Source organism: Microtus oregoni, unplaced genomic scaffold (assembly GCF_018167655.1).
Source record: "Microtus oregoni isolate MIOR12 unplaced genomic scaffold, Mior012 000064F_ref0000363, whole genome shotgun sequence".
Classification (NCBI taxonomy): Eukaryota; Metazoa; Chordata; class Mammalia; order Rodentia; family Cricetidae; genus Microtus; species Microtus oregoni.
The window spans coordinates 2,004,525-2,024,326 of record NW_024543874.1 but is presented as its reverse complement, the minus strand read 5'-3'; the positions used below and the strand labels follow the sequence as shown (position 1 = coordinate 2,024,326).

General features: G+C 47.2%; 1 protein-coding gene across 5 annotated transcripts in view; it reads right to left on the bottom strand.

Annotated features, from left to right (window-relative positions):
* Window positions 1-19,802, bottom strand: part of Osbpl3 (oxysterol binding protein like 3) — a 183,533-nt gene that overhangs the window by 54,473 nt on the left and 109,258 nt on the right. For 3 of the 5 annotated variants that reach the window (XM_041640665.1, XM_041640668.1, XM_041640666.1), the window contains exons 3-10: window positions 16,089-16,205; window positions 15,946-15,999; window positions 15,009-15,122; window positions 11,335-11,502; window positions 10,678-10,801; window positions 8,102-8,205; window positions 7,820-7,912; window positions 6,825-6,981 (exon numbers count right to left, since the gene is read on the bottom strand). In XM_041640665.1, the coding sequence (XP_041496599.1) occupies window positions 6,825-6,981; window positions 7,820-7,912; window positions 8,102-8,205; window positions 10,678-10,801; window positions 11,335-11,502; window positions 15,009-15,122; window positions 15,946-15,999; window positions 16,089-16,205 (931 nt within the window). The remainder of the gene's footprint in view (window positions 1-6,824; window positions 6,982-7,819; window positions 7,913-8,101; window positions 8,206-10,677; window positions 10,802-11,334; window positions 11,503-15,008; window positions 15,123-15,945; window positions 16,000-16,088; window positions 16,206-19,802) is intronic. The other 2 variants (XM_041640667.1, XM_041640669.1) reach the window with 1 other exon arrangement.

Here is a 19,802-nt window from a genome sequence, read left to right as displayed (position 1 = left end):
TCTATGACCTTGGGAAAGTATCTGATGTGCCTGAACCCCAAATGGAGATACTGCTAGCTTTTACTTTATAGCTTGTGATAAGGATTAAGTAAGACAATGCAGGCAAGGTCCTGAACCTAATGCACAAATGCAATACATAATGGATGCTACCAGAAGGATAACAGTCACCATGACGAAAGAGATGCACAAGAGTGAAAGTGATGCCTACGCTCTTAGAGTCTGGGCAGGAGGGGCAACGGGCACTCAGCTCTTATCGGGATGACAGCTATAAATAAATGCACATACGGCAGAGTCTATGTGAATGAGGCCTGGCCAGAGCTTCTGAGGCAGAGAGCAGCAGCCTTGGGAGGAGGACAGCAGGCCACAAGGGACCTCACTGCATCTATGCCTGGTTAGACGTCTCCCCCCAGCTCCCCAGGATACCCGCAGCTGCCCTGCTGGGTCCCTGGGGGTCCTCCCTCTCTATGGATGCATAATTCCTCCAAATACCATGGGCATGCACCTGGCTGGCTCAGTTTTCCCAGGTCAACTGTTCTGCCTTTCAGATGCCCTGCTGCCAGGAGGGTCTTTCCACCAGACTCAACAATTCCTGAAGGACAGAATGGGCACAGTCTGTTGAGGAGTGTACAGCCAGGAAGGCTAACAACAGAGCTCACAATAGAGGGTTTGGCCAGCAAGAGCAAAGCTCTAGGTTCAGTTGCTAGCTCCCTTGTCTTCAGGAAAAGGAGCATATAGCTAAGACTACAGTGGGCATAAGCAAAAAGAAACCCATACAGTCATTTCATTATCTATCTATCTATCTATCTATCTATCATCTATCTATCTATCTACACATATATATATATATTGACACACACACATATATATTAAAAAACTCTTCCTCAATCACCTAAAAAGAGGATCATAAGCCATGTCACCTAAATTCATGTGTGGTGTGGTCTGTGTATGTGTGTGTGTGTTTTGAAAAGGGTCTCACTATGTAGCCTGAATTGGCCTCAAATGTGCATTCCTCCTGCCTCAGGCTCCCAAATATTGAGATTATCAGTGTGTTCTACCACACTTGGCCAACTCATGACTCAGAGCAGTGACTAGATGCTGCTCCCAGGAGATCATAACTACATTGCTAGAAACTGTGCTTGCTAGTCTATGTCAACCTGACACGAACTAGAGTTATCTGAAAGCAGGGAGCCTCAGTTGAGGAAATGACTCCACAAGATCCAGCTGTATGGCATTTTCTTAATTAGTGATTGATGGGAGAGCCCAGTGGGTGAGGCCACCCCTGGGCTGGTGGTCTTGGGTTCTATAAGAAAGCGGGCTGACCAACCCATGATGAGCAAGCCAGTAAGCAGCACCCCTCCATGGCCTCTGTGTCAGCTCTTGCCTCCAGGTTCCTGCCCTGTTTGAGTTCCTGTCCCGACTTCCTTCAGTGATGAAGACTGTGGAAATGTAAGCTGAATTAACCCTTTCCTCCCCAATCCCTCTTTGGTCATGGTGTTTCACTGCAGCAATAGAAACCGTAACTAAGACAGTGACACTGACTCACCAGGGCATCTCCTGTGTCAGGAGAGTCTTCTTACTTATTTTCTAATGCCATCCTAAATTTGTTAGAGACTGAAAAGCTTTGAAAAGGTATCTAAGTGAGTGTATTGCACCTGTGGATACGTTATCACAAACAAAGAAGACCAAGGTGCACAGAGCTACGGAGACCCTCAAAAATTATCCAAGCCACCCACTCCAGAGTATGACCCACCCTCTCCAGGCCCCAAACCCCTACCAAATGGTCCTTAGCCCATGCTACTCAAGCTCCACCTGCCTCCTGAGGAGGTCACAGTGCTCTGAGACCAGCTGAGGCTATGCAATGTTTGCTTCAATCGCTTTACATTGTCCAACACAGCTGCCTGACTTCATGAAATTAAAAATGAATGAAATTTATGCCCTGGCTATGCTGAAGCCTGCATGGGAAGCCCATATATGGCGGTTCTGTTGAACTTGTCCATATTGGGTTTAGTGGTCTAAGTTAATGGGAAAGACTGACCAAGTCTCTTTCTCAGGAGGGCACCAGATCTCATTACAGATGGTTGTAAGACACCATGTGATGGCTGGGGATTGAACTCAGGACCTTTGGAAGAGCAGGCAGTGCTCTTAACCACTAAGTCATCTCTCCAGATCCCAGCTTGTCTTCGTGGGGAAGACATATATTGGAAGGCTGCAGAGCGGACACAGTAGGTTTTGCTCAGTTGACTCTTCCCCTCCCTTTCCCCTCACTTCAGGATCCCATTACTATATCAGACTGGAGAGGGTCTGAGACATGGGACTGGGAAGCCATAGTGGATCATGAGCTGGAGCGCTCATCCTCCCCGAGCTCCCTCCTTAGCAGTTTCTTCACCTCCGGAGAGACCACAGTTATCCACAGCACCGGCACCATGTGGTACAGCAGGAAGAAAGTGTGTCGTAAGGCAAATGCAAATCCAGCTCCGTCCCCGAGGCTTAGTGGGGGTTTAAACTCTGGAGGAACCACCAGTGGCCAAACCTAAACAGATTGAATCTGCAGGAAAGGCTGGCATCTCACTGTGCTTTAAGGAAACAAGAAAGCACATGAGAACACAGGACCCAACGCGGCAGGACTCCATTTCTGCTTCCTGCATTTCTGCACATGTATGTAAATATATAGTTGTGTGTGTGTGTGTGTGTGTGTGTGTGTGTGTGCAAGAGAAAGAGTGAGAATGCACATGCATGCTCAGGGAAGCATCCTTTTCTGCCTTGCTTTTTGTTGGGTGGGGGGGCACAAAGGCAGAGTCTCTCAATGAACCTGGAGTCTGGTTTTATTCTGTCTGTTGGGGACTTTTCCACTAGGTTGAAGGCCAGCAAACCCAGACAGCCCCCTGTCTCTGCCGCCTCCTGTCTTTGCCTGCCTCCTGTCTCTGCGTCTGTCTCTGCCCGCCCCCTGGCTCTGTCTGCCCCCTGGCTCTGCTTGTCCCTGTCTCTGCTCACCCCCTGTCTTTGCCTGCCTCTGGCTCTGCCCGCCTCCATGCTGGGGTTACTTGAGATTATGCCCAGCGTCTAAGTGGTGCCGGGATCTGCACGTGGTACTTATGTTTGTGCAGTAAGTGTGCTGGTCCCTGAGCCATCCTTCCAGCCCTTTCCTCCTTCTAATGGGAACCATGTGAATTACCCTCAAAAGAGTAACATTCCTAAACTATCAGGGGTGGTTTGATGATCTTTAATCTGTCTCTTCTAAGTTTCAACTTTTTTTTTTTAGATTTATTTTTTATGTATACAACTTTCTGCCTCCATTTATACCCACACGCCAGAGGAGGGCGCCAGATCTCTTTACAGATGGTTGTGAGCCACCATGTGGTTGCTGGGAATTGAACTCAGGACCTCTGGAAGAGCAGACAGTGCTTTTAACCACTGAGCCATCTCTCCAGCCCCTAAGTTTCAACTCTTACGTGGTGCCCATAGTTGTAAAATATTTTCTAACCAGTATTCCATCTGAACTGATTTAGAAACATTAGTGAATTTTGCTAAATGACCCTACATTTTTTGTTTGTTTGTCTTTTTGAGTCAGGGTTTCTCTGTAGCTTTGAAGCCTGTCCTAGAACTAGTTCTTGTAGACTAGACTAGGCTGGTCTTGAACTCACAAAGATTTGCCTGCCTCTGCTTCCTGAGTGCCGGGATACTGAGCATCTAAGTGAATCCAATGTTCTACAAACTAACAGTGAATTCTAATTGTGAACAATGCACGGACCACCCTCCCCTCAGGTCATGAAGATGGTTGGCACCAAAGTGACATATTCGGCTTTTCCTTCAAGGCTTCATGGCTCAAAACAGTTCAGAAAGTGGCCATTCGGTTCCAATTTAACCCTAAAAAACACTCCGGACATGAAGGAATTCAAGTTTGCCTTTGTTCTCATTTGGGTTTTCACATCTGTAAGTGAGGATTTCTCTCATCCCTAGGACTCCAGATGTCTGCTTCTCTTCCATGCCAGAAGACAGATGTCTCCTTCTGTGGTGGTTTGAATGAGAATTTGGCTCATATATTTGAAAGTTTGGTTCCCAGTGGGGGTCCGTCAGGAAAGACTAGGAGGTGTGGCCTTGTTGGATGGGGCATGGCCTGTCCCTGGGCATGGCCAAGCACACACTCCGTTGCCTGGTGATTGTAGATACGATGCTAAACTCTTAGCTACTGCTCCAGTGCCGCACCCGCCTGCCTGCTGCCATGCTCCCCACCAGACGGTCATGGGTCAACAGGGAACGTCACAAATAACACTCAAAATCAAAGCTTAAAAAAACCTGACAGGTTTCCTTGCTGCAGCCCTTTCTGTGGATTTCCCTACCTGCAGTTCCACACGTCAAACAAAGCAGCCACGGGCAGCAGCATTTTCCAGGTGTTTTTAATCACAAAATTCGCTTTGACTTTTACCTGTCCTCTGAAATGAGAATCCCATAAAATACATTTGGGGAAATGTTAAAGCCAATGTGCGTAGCAAAAACTGTGACCTTAAGGGTCGGTGCATTCCATTCCACTTGCTTACGCGAGTGTTGACATACACAAAGCCAGAAATACACGAAGAGCAGCCCCATGCACATCTAAAAATAAATATACAGAAGAACTTAAATAACGGGGATGGGTCTCTGCTGGCTGCCTATCATGTGCTCCACAAAAGCATAATTCAGGTGTTTTGTGCCGTGTTTAATGGCACACAGGTTATGTGACATCAGTGGAATACTTGGCTTTAGTTCAGCTGCTTCAAAATAAGAGTCAAGAGACCCCCGATGCAATCGCAGGACAATAGACAGTATCTGTAACCAGTCAAGACTCACACAGGGAGAAAAGCTACCATGGCTGAGTCTGAACGGACAGATATATGAGAGGACACAAGGTGCTAGGACTCAAGGCAAACCTGTGTGTGCGTGGGCTTTGTTCCACCAGGCCCCTCTAAGGGTGCAGGAGAGGTGAGGGGGGAACTGAACATATGCAAATAGAATCGAAAGCCATGGAAGGGAGAAGAGCTGTCTAGGCTCCTATGCTCAGGCTGTGGCGCCTGGTCTGTTCCTGCAGCACAAACCTTGACCGACTCTGCAGCCTGCTGGTTTCACAAAGACCCCAGCACAGCAGGTGGTGGGGAGGGGATTCCAGACCTGTGGGAGGAGGAGACTACTGCAGGGAGCCAGGATCAATGGACACACTCAGAATGGATGGCAGCCTCTACCCTGCTAGCAAGCTGCTTCAACAGTGTAGGGAAAACCCAGATATCCCCATGGGAGAAGGGCACCGTCTCCTCAGCTTGAAATAGGCAGTTTGTGTTATTAAAAGGTCACAGTGTTTTAAAGATGTCTCCTCCCACAAATGCTAAAATGTCCTCATTGCAAGGACCTTCAAAAGAATGCCCATGAGGCACCTGAAGAGCTGGGAAGGAAAGGCACAGCAACACCTCAGCTCTCACAAACATGGGACTACAGTCCTGCTGGCCACCAAGGGGTGCACGTGGTGGCTAGCAAAGGGGTCTGAGCAAGAAGCCTGTCACAAGCATGACGTGGTGGCCTTATAAGCAATCTCATAACCAAATGGATTTTAGATTTGTCAGGAGAGAGAAAGAATATATATATTCTCTGCAGGAATCAATAATATGAAGTGGAAGAAGTCTGGGGCAAGGAGAGGAAGGTGCTAGTGGCAACGCTACTTGAAATGTTTTAAGCAGCTCTCACTGTAACAATAATAGTCACCATGTGAACGCTGAAGAGAAACATTAGCAGAGGGGAGCCGCAAGCACTCAGAACTTCAGTTTCTGCCACTAAAATAATGCTCCGCACATCCTGGACATTTAGTATACTTCCATATGCCAGGGATACATCTATTATTTCTAAACAAATGACATCAAGCCTATAACTTTGTAACTAGATATTGGAGACTTCTTTTCTTTTCTAACATTTGGCCTCCCATCCGTACGGACAAGGAGTGCACCCTGGCCTGGACCAGGCTGTAATTCAGCCTCAGGTTTCTTGGCATGTGACCCTTGGGCAGCTTTGCTACCCTCTGGTTTCCACACAGGCAGCGAAGACTTCACTCCCCACCCAAGTTTCTGCCAGAGTGAAACAAAATCGTGCATCTAAAGCACTCGGCAAACACCTGACAGGACACCTCGGTGCTCAGTGTGAGGTGCTATTATTATGCTAAATAATCCACTATATGATACACTGTACTGAAAAGTCCAGTCCTCCCTTGTCGGACACGCAGGTTATTTCCAGCCAGGGACTCTACCCACCGGGCCATATACAGCCCCACCCATGTTTACTTGAAATTTTTACTTTGAACTTGTTATGGACTTGAAGGACTTGGCACGCAGTACAGAAGTCCCTGTGCCCTGTACCCAGTTCCTCCCCATGGTAACATTCTACGTACTAACCACAGTACTATATAACCTCGGGACAGGGATGTTAGGGTAACAGAATGTGCTGATTTCTTCAGGCTTACATGCACGCAGCTGTACATACGTGTACGGCTATAGGTCAATGCGATCTTATCACACTGGCAAAGTCCTATAACCACGGCCTCGGTGGAATGCAGAGCTGCCCATCACCAGAAGGTCCTTTATAATTACAGCTATGCTACTCATCCCCCACCCTGTCCCCAAACTCTGCATCTACTAATGTCTCCTTTCACTTTATGCCATTTACAAAGTGAAGCCACAGAGGTCGTAGAAGTCAGCTATTTTCTCAGAATTGGCTACAAAATAAACTATTATTCCCTTAAAGATGATAACCGTAGTTCTGTGTTGACAGACATTTCCATAAAATGTGAGGAAGAAGGACAACTCATTTACCTTTGTGGGCGACATGGCACAGGTCCTCCTGCATCTTGGAGAACTCGGATGAGGCTTCAGAACCATCCGAGTAAGACTTCTCTTCGCCCAGGTCCAATGTTGACAAATTAGGATTGGAAGAGTGTAGTCTTACTGGACCAGAAAAGGGTTGGGGGACCTAAAGTGACAGCAAAGGGAGAGGTTTCTATTCAGACAAGAGCCTCCATGACTGGAACTGATTAAGGAAGCATCTTAGAGGTGCATCTTCCCACCAAGGGAAAACCTCGAAGAAAACTGAAGGCAAGCCCAGAAGGATGGTCTCCATGCCCCTTGCATCAGACACTACAGTGGGCAGGAAATCATCTGCTGTCTCAGAAATGACGGAAGCTTTAGAGCCATAGGTTGAAGTGACAGCAAATGTCCCCACATAACTAGGCTGTCAGAGCGAATCAGCTCCAGATAATTGTCTTTACTTGCACCTGGAGCTTCTAGAAAACAAACCCTCAGCTCATATTTGCACACGCAATGTCCTTTACTCTGAAAGCATCCAAGTTCAACCCCGGAAGGAGCACTGAGAGCTTGAAGAAAAATAGCAGAAGGGCCTGTGGGACAGAGGCTCAGGCCTGAGGACTCTAGGAGAAGATAGGCCCACTCTGAGGGATGAGAGCAGCAAAGGTAGGTCAGAGTATTAGGCCACAGCAGCCACCAGGCAAGGCACATAAGGAAGGGAGTGTCATAGACAAGCTAGATGTTAAAGAAGAAAAGACCCCAAACCCTCACAACAGGGGCAGTCCCTCCAATGTCAAGCCATTTTCCCACAGGAAAATTCCCCCTGCCCTAGTATCCTCATGGCCTTATCCTTGTAGCCAGAAGGTCTCAGTAACAGGAGTCATCTCTCCTCACAGGGTGCAGAGATGAACTCCGGAACGCTCACTTTTCCATCCTGTTTGAGTCAGGTCTCTGCTCTGGTGTGCAGCACCGCGAGGGAAGTAAGTGTGGCGGGAAGCGAAGGTTACCTGCAGCGTTCCTTTAGCATCTTTGCCAATAGCCCTGGACCGCAACCGCCTGTGTGATCGCTTTTCCTTTTTGGGACTTTCAAAAGCTCCACCCTTTGTTTCAAAAGAGGAAAGAAAGTACAGACAGTAAGGTCCACCAAAGCTACAGGGAAGTGACCAAAGCCATCCCCTTGAATTTGGCTAAAGCAACTGGATGGACAACACCCCACTGTTAGTTAGTCAAGTGTAGGGGACAAGAGAGGAGAAGAAGGCAGAAGGTGAACCAAAGAGCAGTAGGCTAACCTGGATGGCATTGATGGCCGGCGCCGAGTATGTCCGATGCAGGACGTCCATGCTCTGTAAGAGCTGGCTCATTTCAAGCAGATACGAATGGCAGTGTGCCAGGTCTGCGGGAGGGAGGGCAGATGTTCACAACTGTCTACTAGCACCAGGGAGTACCAGTCTCTGTATCTCTGTATCTGTGTATTTGATTTCCCACTTTACATCCTCCTCTCCACACACAGAAAAAGCCATAGATGATAGTGGTTTATGACATAGATCTAGGTTGCCTTGATTTAAATCCAATTGGCCAACTGTACCTCAGTTTTCTCATATGGGAAACGGGGACAATTACACATGTAGCCACAGAGCTGAGCATTAAATGATTTGGTGTGTGCAGAGGGGTCAACCATGGTCTACAGTAGCAACTGAAAACAGGGGCCACCCCCACACCGCCGCAGCAGCATCCCTAGTCCAGCCAGCGGCAACAGGCACAAAGTTGTACTGGTATCTGGGGACCTGCCTATGCAGATGGGCCTCAGCTGGCAGAAGAGCATGGTTAGACAAAACCCTAGTCACTAACTCAAGAAACAGCCCAGTCCATCGCTGACTGTGATGGTGTCTCTGCTGAGCAACGGAGACCTGTATGCTTCAACATCGTAGCTCTCAGGCTTCCAATGCACAGAATCCCCCGGCATGCTTGTGAGTCCACAGACTGTAGGCTCTATCCCCAGTTTATGGGTCATACAACTTGTTTGGGCCTTTTTAATAAAGCCAGGCCAGCCTGCTGATGCTGGTCCTGGAACAAGTCTCTGGGCTAGGGCTAGTGGGCGGAGCTAGTAGGTGACAGGGATGGAGTGAGAGAAACTGCGTGGTCAGTGGGTACCACATCTCATGTGACACAGCAAAGGCTGCCACTGATAACTTTGTCCACTAGTGCCTCTAAATGAAGGACATCCTGCAAAAACTCTGTGTGTGTGTGTGTGTGTGTGTGTGTGTGTGTGTGTGAGCGCGTGTGGGCTGTGGGCATGCGCATACACGTGTGTGACAATGGACAACCTTTGGCCTTCACCGGGCTCTCTATCAACTTTGTTTTCCAAGGGAAAGTCTTTCACTGGCCAGAGTTTCCCCAAGTAGTCTGAGCTTGTCTCACCCCAGGGATCCATCCATCTCCAGCTGCCAGAGCAGGAAGGCCAAGTACACATGGCCACATCTGACTTCGTTTGTGGGTTCTGGGTACCAAACCCAGACTCTCGTGCTTGCACGGCACATACTTTATGAACTTAGTTCTCTCTCCAGCTCCCAACTTAATTTTAAATTGTTTGCTCCAGGCCTCCCCTTAGACAATTAAATCTGAACTCTCTATCCCGTTAGGCATCTCAGTCTGCTTCCCCGGCTGAGCTGTAGCTGATTGTGGTTGAGAACAGTGAGTCACCTTGTGGAGGAGTGATAAATCCTGTCTCCTTGTCAGAGTCAGTCAAGGTGTGTAGGGAACAGGGTCATCCGGGTGGCATCCCAGGCAAATTTAAACAGCATATTTGGGACAGAAGCGTAGGTATGGGCGCCCTCACACTTGAAAGGGTCCCGATGGCTCAGCAGTTAGGGTAAGAGTGTATACTGCTCTTCTAAGGGACTGGCCTTCACCCACACTGAGCAGGTCACCAACACACCAGGAACTCTAGCTCCAGGGGGAACTGACGCCCTCTTCTGGCCGCTGCGGGCACCTGCACTCAGACACACATGCCCCTCTCCCAACACAAATAAGACAAAATGGAAAATAAAATAAGATCTTTAAATGCTCTCTCCATGACTCTAGTGTGCAGCCGTGCTGGAGAACGCTCAGCTGGGCATTCTCCATCTGGCCGCTTACACTTAATCAGTGGACACCAACTCTACATTGGCTGTAGTGGCATTTCATTTGTATTTTAATAAAGAAAATTTGCCTGAAGATCAGAGAGTAAAACAGCCCCACTGGTCAGCCTTACAGACCAGGCAGTGGTAACACACACCTTTAATCCTAGTAGCCACACTGTTTGCCATAGAAACCGGGCACCTTTAATCTCAGTGGTGCAATCTTTAATCCCAGCCCTAGAGAGGATTATAAAACGGAAGGAAACAGCTTTCTCTTGGTCTTATCCTGAGATTTCTGGAGGCAGGATCACCACTTCAGACTGAGGAAGTAGTAAGAGCCAGTGACTGGCTGCTTTGCTTTTCTGGTCTTCAGGTTGAACCCTAATTCCTCTCTCCGAGTTTTTACTAATTGTGCTTCAGTTAGGTGGGCAGCAGAGTCCTTTTTGGCACTTACAAGACTGTGAGTGAGCTGCCAGCCCCCACCCTTGGGGACACAACTTATGACCCCCAGGAAGAATCCGTGCATCCATCCCAGGACTAGACTAGGAAGTCTGTCTGCATCCGGGTGAAGACACTAAGCTCTGTGGGGAGAGCATGTTGGCTAACGATGATGAGGCCGATGAGGCCTTCATCAGCAAAGCTAGGGATGGAATGCAGATGAGTGACAGCAGGGACACACGCACGTGAAGGCCACGCCATGCACGCATGACCCCAAAGCCATGGCAAACGAAGGGTCACAACAGCTTTACCTCTGGAGCATTTTTCCATGTCCTCGGAAGGCTGCAGCCAGAACGGAACCCGTGTGTCACCACCACAAGAAAATGACAAGTTGCTTCCCGTTTGAAATGAGTTCTGCTTCGACAGACTGCTACGCTGCTCATGAACGACAAGAGCGGGTTAGAAATCAAAACAGAGCGTGGCACGGACAGCTTCTAAGGGAAAGGATAACGGGGTGATTTGGGTAGAACCTTCTAGCAAAGGCCCCAGGAAGAGACCATGATACCTGTCTATCACCCAGCAAAGTCACACCAGGCTCCATGGCCTTGGGTGACAGTCCTTATCTTCTCCTATGAAATGGCGATACCATAGTGAAGATATGTTGGGAAAGAGTCTGCAATCCTGTATGGCTGTATGCATGCTTAATTAGCTGCAACCAATAGCCAGGGAGAAAAACCAAAGTCACTGTGGCTGAGAGAAAACCCAAGCCTTCAGGAATCTCCTTGCTTGAACTCCCTATCTTACTTAATCCATGCTAGTTATATCCCGGGTCAGACCACTGGTCAAGAGACTAGTTAAACACCACCCCAACTTACCCTGCTCCACCCACAAACCTTCCCTCAGATGCACTCCCAGAATGGGCCTCTCTGTTCCCTCGGACTCGGTCTTGGCACCCCAATCATCATTACCTTCCTACTGGAAATGGAGTCGAACACTCCTGGGGCAGAATCTGTGACCGTGGGCCCTGGGAAAAAGTGACTGACGTCCCGGGGAAACATGGCAATCTCATTCTGCCGGTACATTCTGTGGTGGCGGAGCTTGGATACCCACTCGTCAAAAACTTCGTCAGACTTCACCTACAGGTGTTAAGATGAGAGATGTCAAAGAGAGACACTGGCTGAAAGGATCAATTATTAATTAGTGATTAATCAATTATTAAAATGAGGCCACTCCAGACCTGCTCTTTTGGAGCTGGCGCACACGGAAGAGAAGAAATCCCGTGTATTGCCTTGGTTTACATCTATGTGGAGAACACTTGGGGAAGAGGCATTGTCACAGAACACATAGTCTTGTTTCCTCTGAGATGCTCTAATAGCCATGCAAAGAGGGCCAGCTTTATTAAACAACAAATAAGCTAAAACCCACATTTGTCTCCTGAAACATTTCCAAGTTCTGGAGCCTGAGACTTGCCACCTCCCCTCCCACCCCGGAATGTATCAACTCTGTTCTTCATTTAAACGCTTGTAGCTCAGACTTTGCAGCCAGACTGAACTGGAATGAAGTAGGGAAGACCCTGAAACACTGGCCTGTATTAATCTACCCTGACAAAAGATGCATGGCCTAGAAGTAGCTGTTAACATATGTGAGCGTTAGCCAAAAGGGCATTTTTGCCATTTGCAGATAAAGAAAAGTATCTGACAAAGCATTGTTGAGTATTGTTGTTGTTGTTATATGCAAGTTTATCCATTCTCTCCATAAATGAGGAAAAGTAAATTTCTACTTTCCAGAAAAAAATGTTTATAATTAGCAATTTTCATTTAAAAAATATTTTTGAGACAGTGTATTGGTATGTAGCCCAGACTGGCTTCAAACTCACTATGTAGCCAAGGCTGGCCTGAGACTTACTACATAGTCCAGGCTGTACTTGGACTTGAACTTAGGAAAAACCCTTCTGAATGCTAGGATTACAGGCAAAACACCACAGCTGCTATAATAATTTTTATCAAGAAACAATTCAAATGCTCATAAATGTGTTAATAGTAACATAGCAGCCACGTTTATACTGTAGACATTTCTTTAGTCAATATTTTTGTGTATATAAGAGATCTTCCTAATTTCAAAGTGAAAAGTGAGTTACCTAGACATGAGGATATAGATTCGTAAAGCCGTCATTTAAAATAACTCAGAAAGGTGTGTGTGGGTCAGTCGGCTGCCAGGCCAGCACTGGGACAGTCCTCAGACGATAGTTGCGAGGATATAGATTCGTAAAGCCGTCATTTAAAATAACTCAGAAAGGTGTGTGTGGGTCAGTGGGCTGCCAGGCCAGCACTGGGACAACCTCAGACTGCAGCTGGGAAGCAGGGCAGGCAGACAGACAGCGGTGGCAGCGTTAGAGAATTGTGAACCCGACTCTGTGGTGTTAGAGACACCTGAAGATGGAGGTTCCTCCTTAGCGCCTGTCTGCAGGGAGCCGCAGCACAAATAGACACACATCTGTCTCCTCTGCACTGTGAGCTCCTGAACGGATTTCATCCCCCAGATGTACTGAAGAGGGTAATCTTGTCATCCTTGCACCGATCGACTCCCCAAAGCCCTGACAAGCCAGTGCCCAAAGATTTCATCTTGACTCATCTTTTATTGGTTAAACAAGGAGAGGAACATGGCACTTTATTAAACAGCTAGCCCCAGGTCTAAGATAGGCCTGCAGTAATTCCAGGACTCTGGCTAAGCGCTTTCTTAACTACTCTTTTGCCCAGACTCCTCAGGTATAAAATGCGAGAGAGAATCAAGTCAGGAGTGGTGACACATGCCTTTAATCTCAGCACTCAAGAGGTTTGTGATGTTGTGTGTGGCGGGCGGGGGGGGTGGGGGTGGGGGTGGGCGATTAGGGATAAAGAGGGGTAGGGAGCCTGCAGCTAACAAAACGCCCACATTACAAGCCAGAGTTGACACTCAGGGATGAATGAGAAACCAAGCAGCACTTACACTGCGTCTCAGAGAATCACCCTGTCTCATGGCGTCACGTCCAACGCATCTTAGGCTCAGTCTTTAAAAAGCAGACCTGAGTGGTCACTTCATTCTGCTAACTAGAACTGCCGATAAGCAAGGATTCATTACTTCCCGACCATGTGAAAACACAGAATGACGTCACGGGACCAATACAGGAAAACAACATCAACTCTTCCAGAAGAGATTAACCATGGTCGGCTGGCAGGGGAGCAGTACATTCTCTCAACTATTTTATATAATTTTATATAACTAGAGGGTTTTCTCTCCTTTACTTTGCCATAGTTATTTCACTTGGGAGATTTTCTCTTTCAGGGGACACTTGGAAAGACTTGGAGGCAGTGTGGCTTGCTACCACTAGAGAAGAGACGCCACTGGCACACAGTGGTAAGGACCTAACCACAACACCCGGGACAGTCCCACAGCAAAGAATCACCAGCCCACGGGGTCAGCAGAACTGCTTTACACACCGAACTAACCCAGAATGCGGGCTTAGATTAGGGGACAGATGTGAGATTTGCACGTGAGGAGAGGACAGGGACAGGGGAGAACCTTGGTTTTCCCAGCCTCAGTCCTGTTCCCTAAACATCAAGCAGCCCTGCCCAAGCAATTCTCAGTTTATCTCCAGCATTCAGGCACTGCCCAATAATTATACAGCGTAATTAGTCTTACTAAACTTACTGTCCCCCAAGGAATTACAGCAAACCTTATAAACCTATGAGCACGGCCTGCACATGAGCACTGGAATCACCCTTCTTACCTTCTCTCCTTCCCTCCCTCCCTCCTTCCTTCCTTTCTTCCTTTTGGTAAGGTCACAAAACAAAACAAACACAAACAAACAAAACAAGATTTTTCAAGCATTTGATGACTGGTCAAAGTTGAACAGTTAGTAAGCAATCCGATGGTAAGAACTGATGTTGCCCTGGGCATGATGTAACATCACTCACCTTCAGGAGAAAGATAAGTGGGTAAGAAGCTTTGAGACTTAAGATTTACAAACTCCTAGTTTAGGAGAAAAAACCCTGATGTTTCCCTACAATATGAGGATTTTTACAAAGTGTTTATAAAACGGGCTAAAGTCACAAGTCATGGCCCCACACAGTAAACATTATACTCCAGAGAACCTATTTTAGTCTAGGGTAGATGGTTCTATATATATTAAAGGCATACAACCTGGGGGAAGGGGAACAAGAAGGTGTCTTTGCTATTGACTGCTGTCACTGGGGAGGAGTGGTAGCATTTGGGAAATGGGGACAAGGACTTTCACTCTTCGAGCAGTGTGAGAGACAGTTCTGCACAACCAAGAAAAAAGCTGGCCCACCCATGCTAACATCAATAGTATCCCTTAGGGATGCTTTAGGGACAAAGACTACCCACATGGTGAATAGTTGTCCCCATGTCACCACCAGCAGCATGGTAGTGGACAATCCCTTCACCGTAGAAAGGCCTCTGCACAGCAAAGCTGGGAAAGCAGTACCTGAGCCTTGGCTACCCAGGAAGAGGAAGCTGGGGACTGTTGGAGCCCAGGAGTCTAAAGCCCAGGCAAGATAGCAAGACTGTGCCTCGGACAACTCCACAACCAGCAAAAGCCCTGGTGGCAGCTGCTCAGTAGGAGCCAGCCCTGGCTGGGGCTCACCTTCAGGTGATAGATGTGCTCCTCGGTGTCAAGATCGATACACTTGGACGACTTCTTCACAGACATCACTGAAAGGCCCACATCAATGCAGCCATGCAGCTTCTCTCGCTCAATCTACAGGAGCAGGAGAGGGCTATCTGAGAGTCACAGTAGTCAAGGTGGTTGGAACATCCTCCCTGGTCCCCTCCCACCTCATCTTGGTCATGCACCAATGATGAACCTGGACACCACGATGATGGAGTCCTCCATGCAAGCAGGACCCAGTTAAGAACTGCGCATGTGTGACATTCTTTCTCTGTAAGGGAGACACACTCGCCGCACACCACAGAAGAGGGGGCTGAAGGGCAGAAGCTAAATAATGAGTTTTCATAGTCAGGATGCAGGGCAGTGAGAAGAAAACCCCATGAGGTGACTCCAAGGCAATGCAAGAGCCATTACCTTCCCCTGGATTAGTGTCTGTTGTCAATTCATTCATACGTGACTTTAAAGGAAGGGTATAGTCGAGAAACTAAGGAAGACCAGAAGGGCAGGGAGAGAGGAGAGAAGTGCCCTATGAGGCAGGCCTGTTGGTCCCTCAGAGCCCTCCAGGACAACCTCTTAGGGTTAACTCCAAGCAGAAGTCCACCTTAACCATGGCTTTCTCCATGAAGCCCCCCAGTTGCCAGAAGAGGGGAAGGACAGTTGGCACAAGCTCTGTTCCTGTAATTAGCTAAGACCAGAGCAGGCTATGGTACCCAGGATGCTGCCCTGCACCTTCTCCTGGTAGTGAACGGAGCCCACCTAGATCCTGAGCTAAGGCAGCGGGGATCAGGGTGTGTGGAGAGGGGGCTCTGTGCCACCTGGAAAAACCATTACCCACAGAGAATTGCAGCTCTGGGCTGACTCTAGCAGCCTGCACTCTTCTGCAATAGCATGCTGGGCCAGGAAGAAGACTTACATCAGTTTGGCTCTTGGCATATTTCAAGATTCCTTTGTCCAGGTAGAAGAATCTCTGTGAGAAGCAAACAGAGTTTAGTAAGATGCACACGTTAACATTCCTCCTCATCACCAACTTCTAACAGAGTAACACCGAAGGCTTACCTTGTGCCAGCCTTTCAAGGGCCACTTCCTCTTTTTCAGCAGAAATCCTTTCTGCACGGGCGGCTCCTGGGTGTACGTCATCTCCCCCCTCAGTCCTTCCACCACTTCCCAGCTGTCCTGTTCCAATGAGAGAGCACAGGCTAAATGTCACTCCTTTACGAGATAGTAACAGGAAGCAGCAAGCTCCTGGAAAACCATCCAAGATGGAGAACCTGACAAGGTTCGATAGGAAGAAATTAAATCTAATGCCCATACATCTCTTGGACTTTAGAGATCCAATGCTGTAGTTTAGTGGCATCAATTTTTTAAGCTCTTTTTCTTGAAGGACCATTTCCTTTTTCAGTCTTCTTTGAACCTCGGCAGCACAGCTGAAGGGGAGGATCTTACTATAAATGCTATTTTCGTTTGCCTTCATGTCACCACGCGGTGACTGTTCAGCCAGCAGACATCAGTCTGAACATTAATCGGAAGCCACAGATGTCAGGATAGAACTATATATGTCTGTGCACGTGTGCATATGTTAAGGGGCACCTAAAGAAGGGCTGAAATGTGGGGCTAGAAATATGGTTTAGCAGTTAAGAGTACTTGCCGCTCTGCCAGAGGACCTGAGTTCAGTTCCCAGTGCCCACATCAGGCAGCTCACAACTACTCCAGTGATATGACCTCTCTTGTGAACTCCACAGGCACGACACATGACACACACTCACACAGACACATAAACGTGAATAAAATCTTTTGAAAGGAAATACCTGCAAAAATGGGATTGGATACAAGCTAGTAAATCTTACAAACTGACTGGAAATAATGGTTCAGGGTAAGTGCTTTCAAATACTAGGGGTTTAAGTAGCAGAAATGCAGAAACATCAGAAAGAGAGTTTGGTCACAAGTATCTTCACCCTTTCCCCCAGAAAAATTTTGCACCCCCACTTCTTGTCCAAGAGACTTCTATTTCAGATATGCTATAATCCCAGAACTTGAGAAGCGGAGGCAACTGACGTCATAGAGCAATAAATAATAAAACGAATGATAAGAACAGCAGCAAAATCCTTGTATTTTGGGCCTGGATTCTTTTCAGCTTTGATGGGGCACAAATGGCTGCTTTAATTGGTGCTCCATCATTGGCTATTGAGGTCATGAATTGAACACAAATTTGAAAAGAAAAAAAGGAGAAAAACGTTAAAAATTCTAAAAATTTCTTTAAAATACTTAAATCATTGCTAAATCTGCACAAGATAACCCCAGAACTGATGATATTCTTGTAAATATGATGGATGGTAATGATTAATTCGGTCATAATATACACAGAATACACAGAGACTAGAATACAACTTGAAGAGTCTGAATACACACATTAGACATTATATATATAAAAAATTTCTCACATCGGGTAATATAGCTTTGTACACATAGGATTCTAATATTTCATGTAAACACCCTGCTCTGAGACAAAGTTCCAACCCTTGGGCAGATGGTACTGGCAGAGGCCACAGGAGTTAGACAGTGAGTCTGGACCAGCCCCAGGGAGCAGGGCAGGTAGCGGTCCTGCAGGGCTCTTTTCCAGGTTTCCCAGAGTGCAGTACACCATCCCTAGCAACAGGATCCTTCCCAACATTAGCAACTGAACTCCTTGGTAACCTGCTTCTTATCTGAGCCCTTCCCACTGTGACTGGAGATGAAGGTGCATCCCAGGTTTTTTAAATAATCACTGTAGGTATCTCAGAATCTGGAGTTCTAAAAGGGATTTCTTCAATGAAGAAAAAAAAGAAGTGTGTGTGTGTGGGGGGGGGATTCAGTGTTTAATTTAGAGAAACTTTTTGACATGGAATGAGATCTTGCTATAACCATCATCAACTGTTCAGTCGTTCAGGCATGCCCAGACGATAACTATGTCTATTCAGTGATGAGCAGTACACGGTCTTTCATGTAGAACAATCCTGCTCTCATTTACTTCCCAAGCAAAAAACAGGAAGCGGCAAGCTCCCGAAAAACCATCCAAGATGGAGAACCTGGCGAGGTTCTATAGGATGAAATTTAAATCTAATGTCCATACATCTCTTGGACTTCATAGATTCAATGCTGTAGTTTAGCACAAAAGTTTCTGTGCCCCTCCTCAAAGAAAAGTCAGTCTTCATCCCCACAACTCCATCACACCGGTGTTCTGCCATTCTTGCCATGGTAACCTGGTAACATGATAACGTGGTAACATGTATGAGGTTTCATTATCCCTACAGAGAAGGTGCCCCTTGAGAGCACAGAGGGCCCAGCGTACTTTACTTTTCCTCCTGTCTTGTGAACAGCAGGCACCTGACGAAAAATTACTGCAGTCTCGGAACAAAGCTACGGGCTCATGTTCCTGGAAGACTATCGTGTGGAACACATTTGAAGCATGCCCAGCGTCCCTGGGCCAAATGACTGTTTCCAAATTAGATACAACCGATCCATATTTGTAAACGATGGGCGTGTGTTGGTATCATTACATGAGAATCCAAGGGCCCAGTCCTCTGGAAAGTGCTCCGGGGGATCAGCCTTTCGGAATTGTTAGTCTTCAGCCTCCCAAGCAGAAGGCTACCTGCAGAGCACTCCAGCTGAAGGACTGGGCACATCTGTTCTGTCCCTTCAATTGTGCTCAGTGCAAATGCCAAGAGGGAGCAGCCATTATTACATACTTGTCAATCTTGGGGGACGGCAGAGGCCAGAGAAGTAGATGCGGTCTTACCTGCTGCTGAATGGGAAAGGATTGAATTTCAAAGGTGGCTTTTTTTAGACCCGAAATGTTCCACAATTCTACATCTATGGCTTATTCCTCCCAGCCAGCTGGCGTGGAGGCCAGGGGGCTAGAGTAGGTTCCCTCGCTCTTCACTCCACTGAGCCAGGAAGGGTTTGTAATTTTTCCCCCTGATAAATGTCATCTTTTTTTTTTCTCATTCTATCTTCCTCGTAGGTTTGAAAGTGGTAGTAGGCTGGAAAAGGCAGATTTGCACCACAAAGAAAGGGCAGTCTCTCCTGGGCTAGAGGAGAAGGCCTGGAAGCTTTCCCCTGGCTCCATATTCATTCAAAAGCTCAGTGGTGACAGGAAGAAGCAGCCCCTAGCTCTGAGGTTCTCAGAGGCCTGAGGCTGCACCCACAAAGCTGGGAATCCTGGGGCACTAGTAATTACTAACTGTGTTGGGAAGAAATCTCTAGCATCTTGGCTTCAGGTGACAAAGAGAAACTTCCTGACTCCTCAGTCTTGCACCACGACAGGTTGTAAGGAACAGCTTACAGTCACTTGACCTTGAAGGGCTGGGGCTCAGCCCTAGAGTCAGCCAGGTAGTGAACTCAGTGGTAGCTATTCACTGTGCTTTACCAAAATATTTACCATTCAATTAACTTGTTGTTGTTGTTGCTTTTTCATTTGAGCTCTGGTGTTTTCTTCCTAAACTATCATAGAGATCATTGACTTCAGTTTCTGTACACACATGGTAGGGGCTGAGAGACTTCTCCCCTTGCTATTTGTTCCAGTCCCCAGGCAAGAAAATAGATTAAACTGTCAATCAAGTCAATGACACTATGTAGTTGGCTTACAAGAAGGGGTTAAGTTGTAGCCACAGTTCATGACATGCCTCGAGAATCACAAAATACTCAACAAACAGTAGGGGTGTTTGAAATAATACACAAATGAACCATATAACAACATTAGAAGGATTGGAGAGCACATTCTATAGATCCACAAAA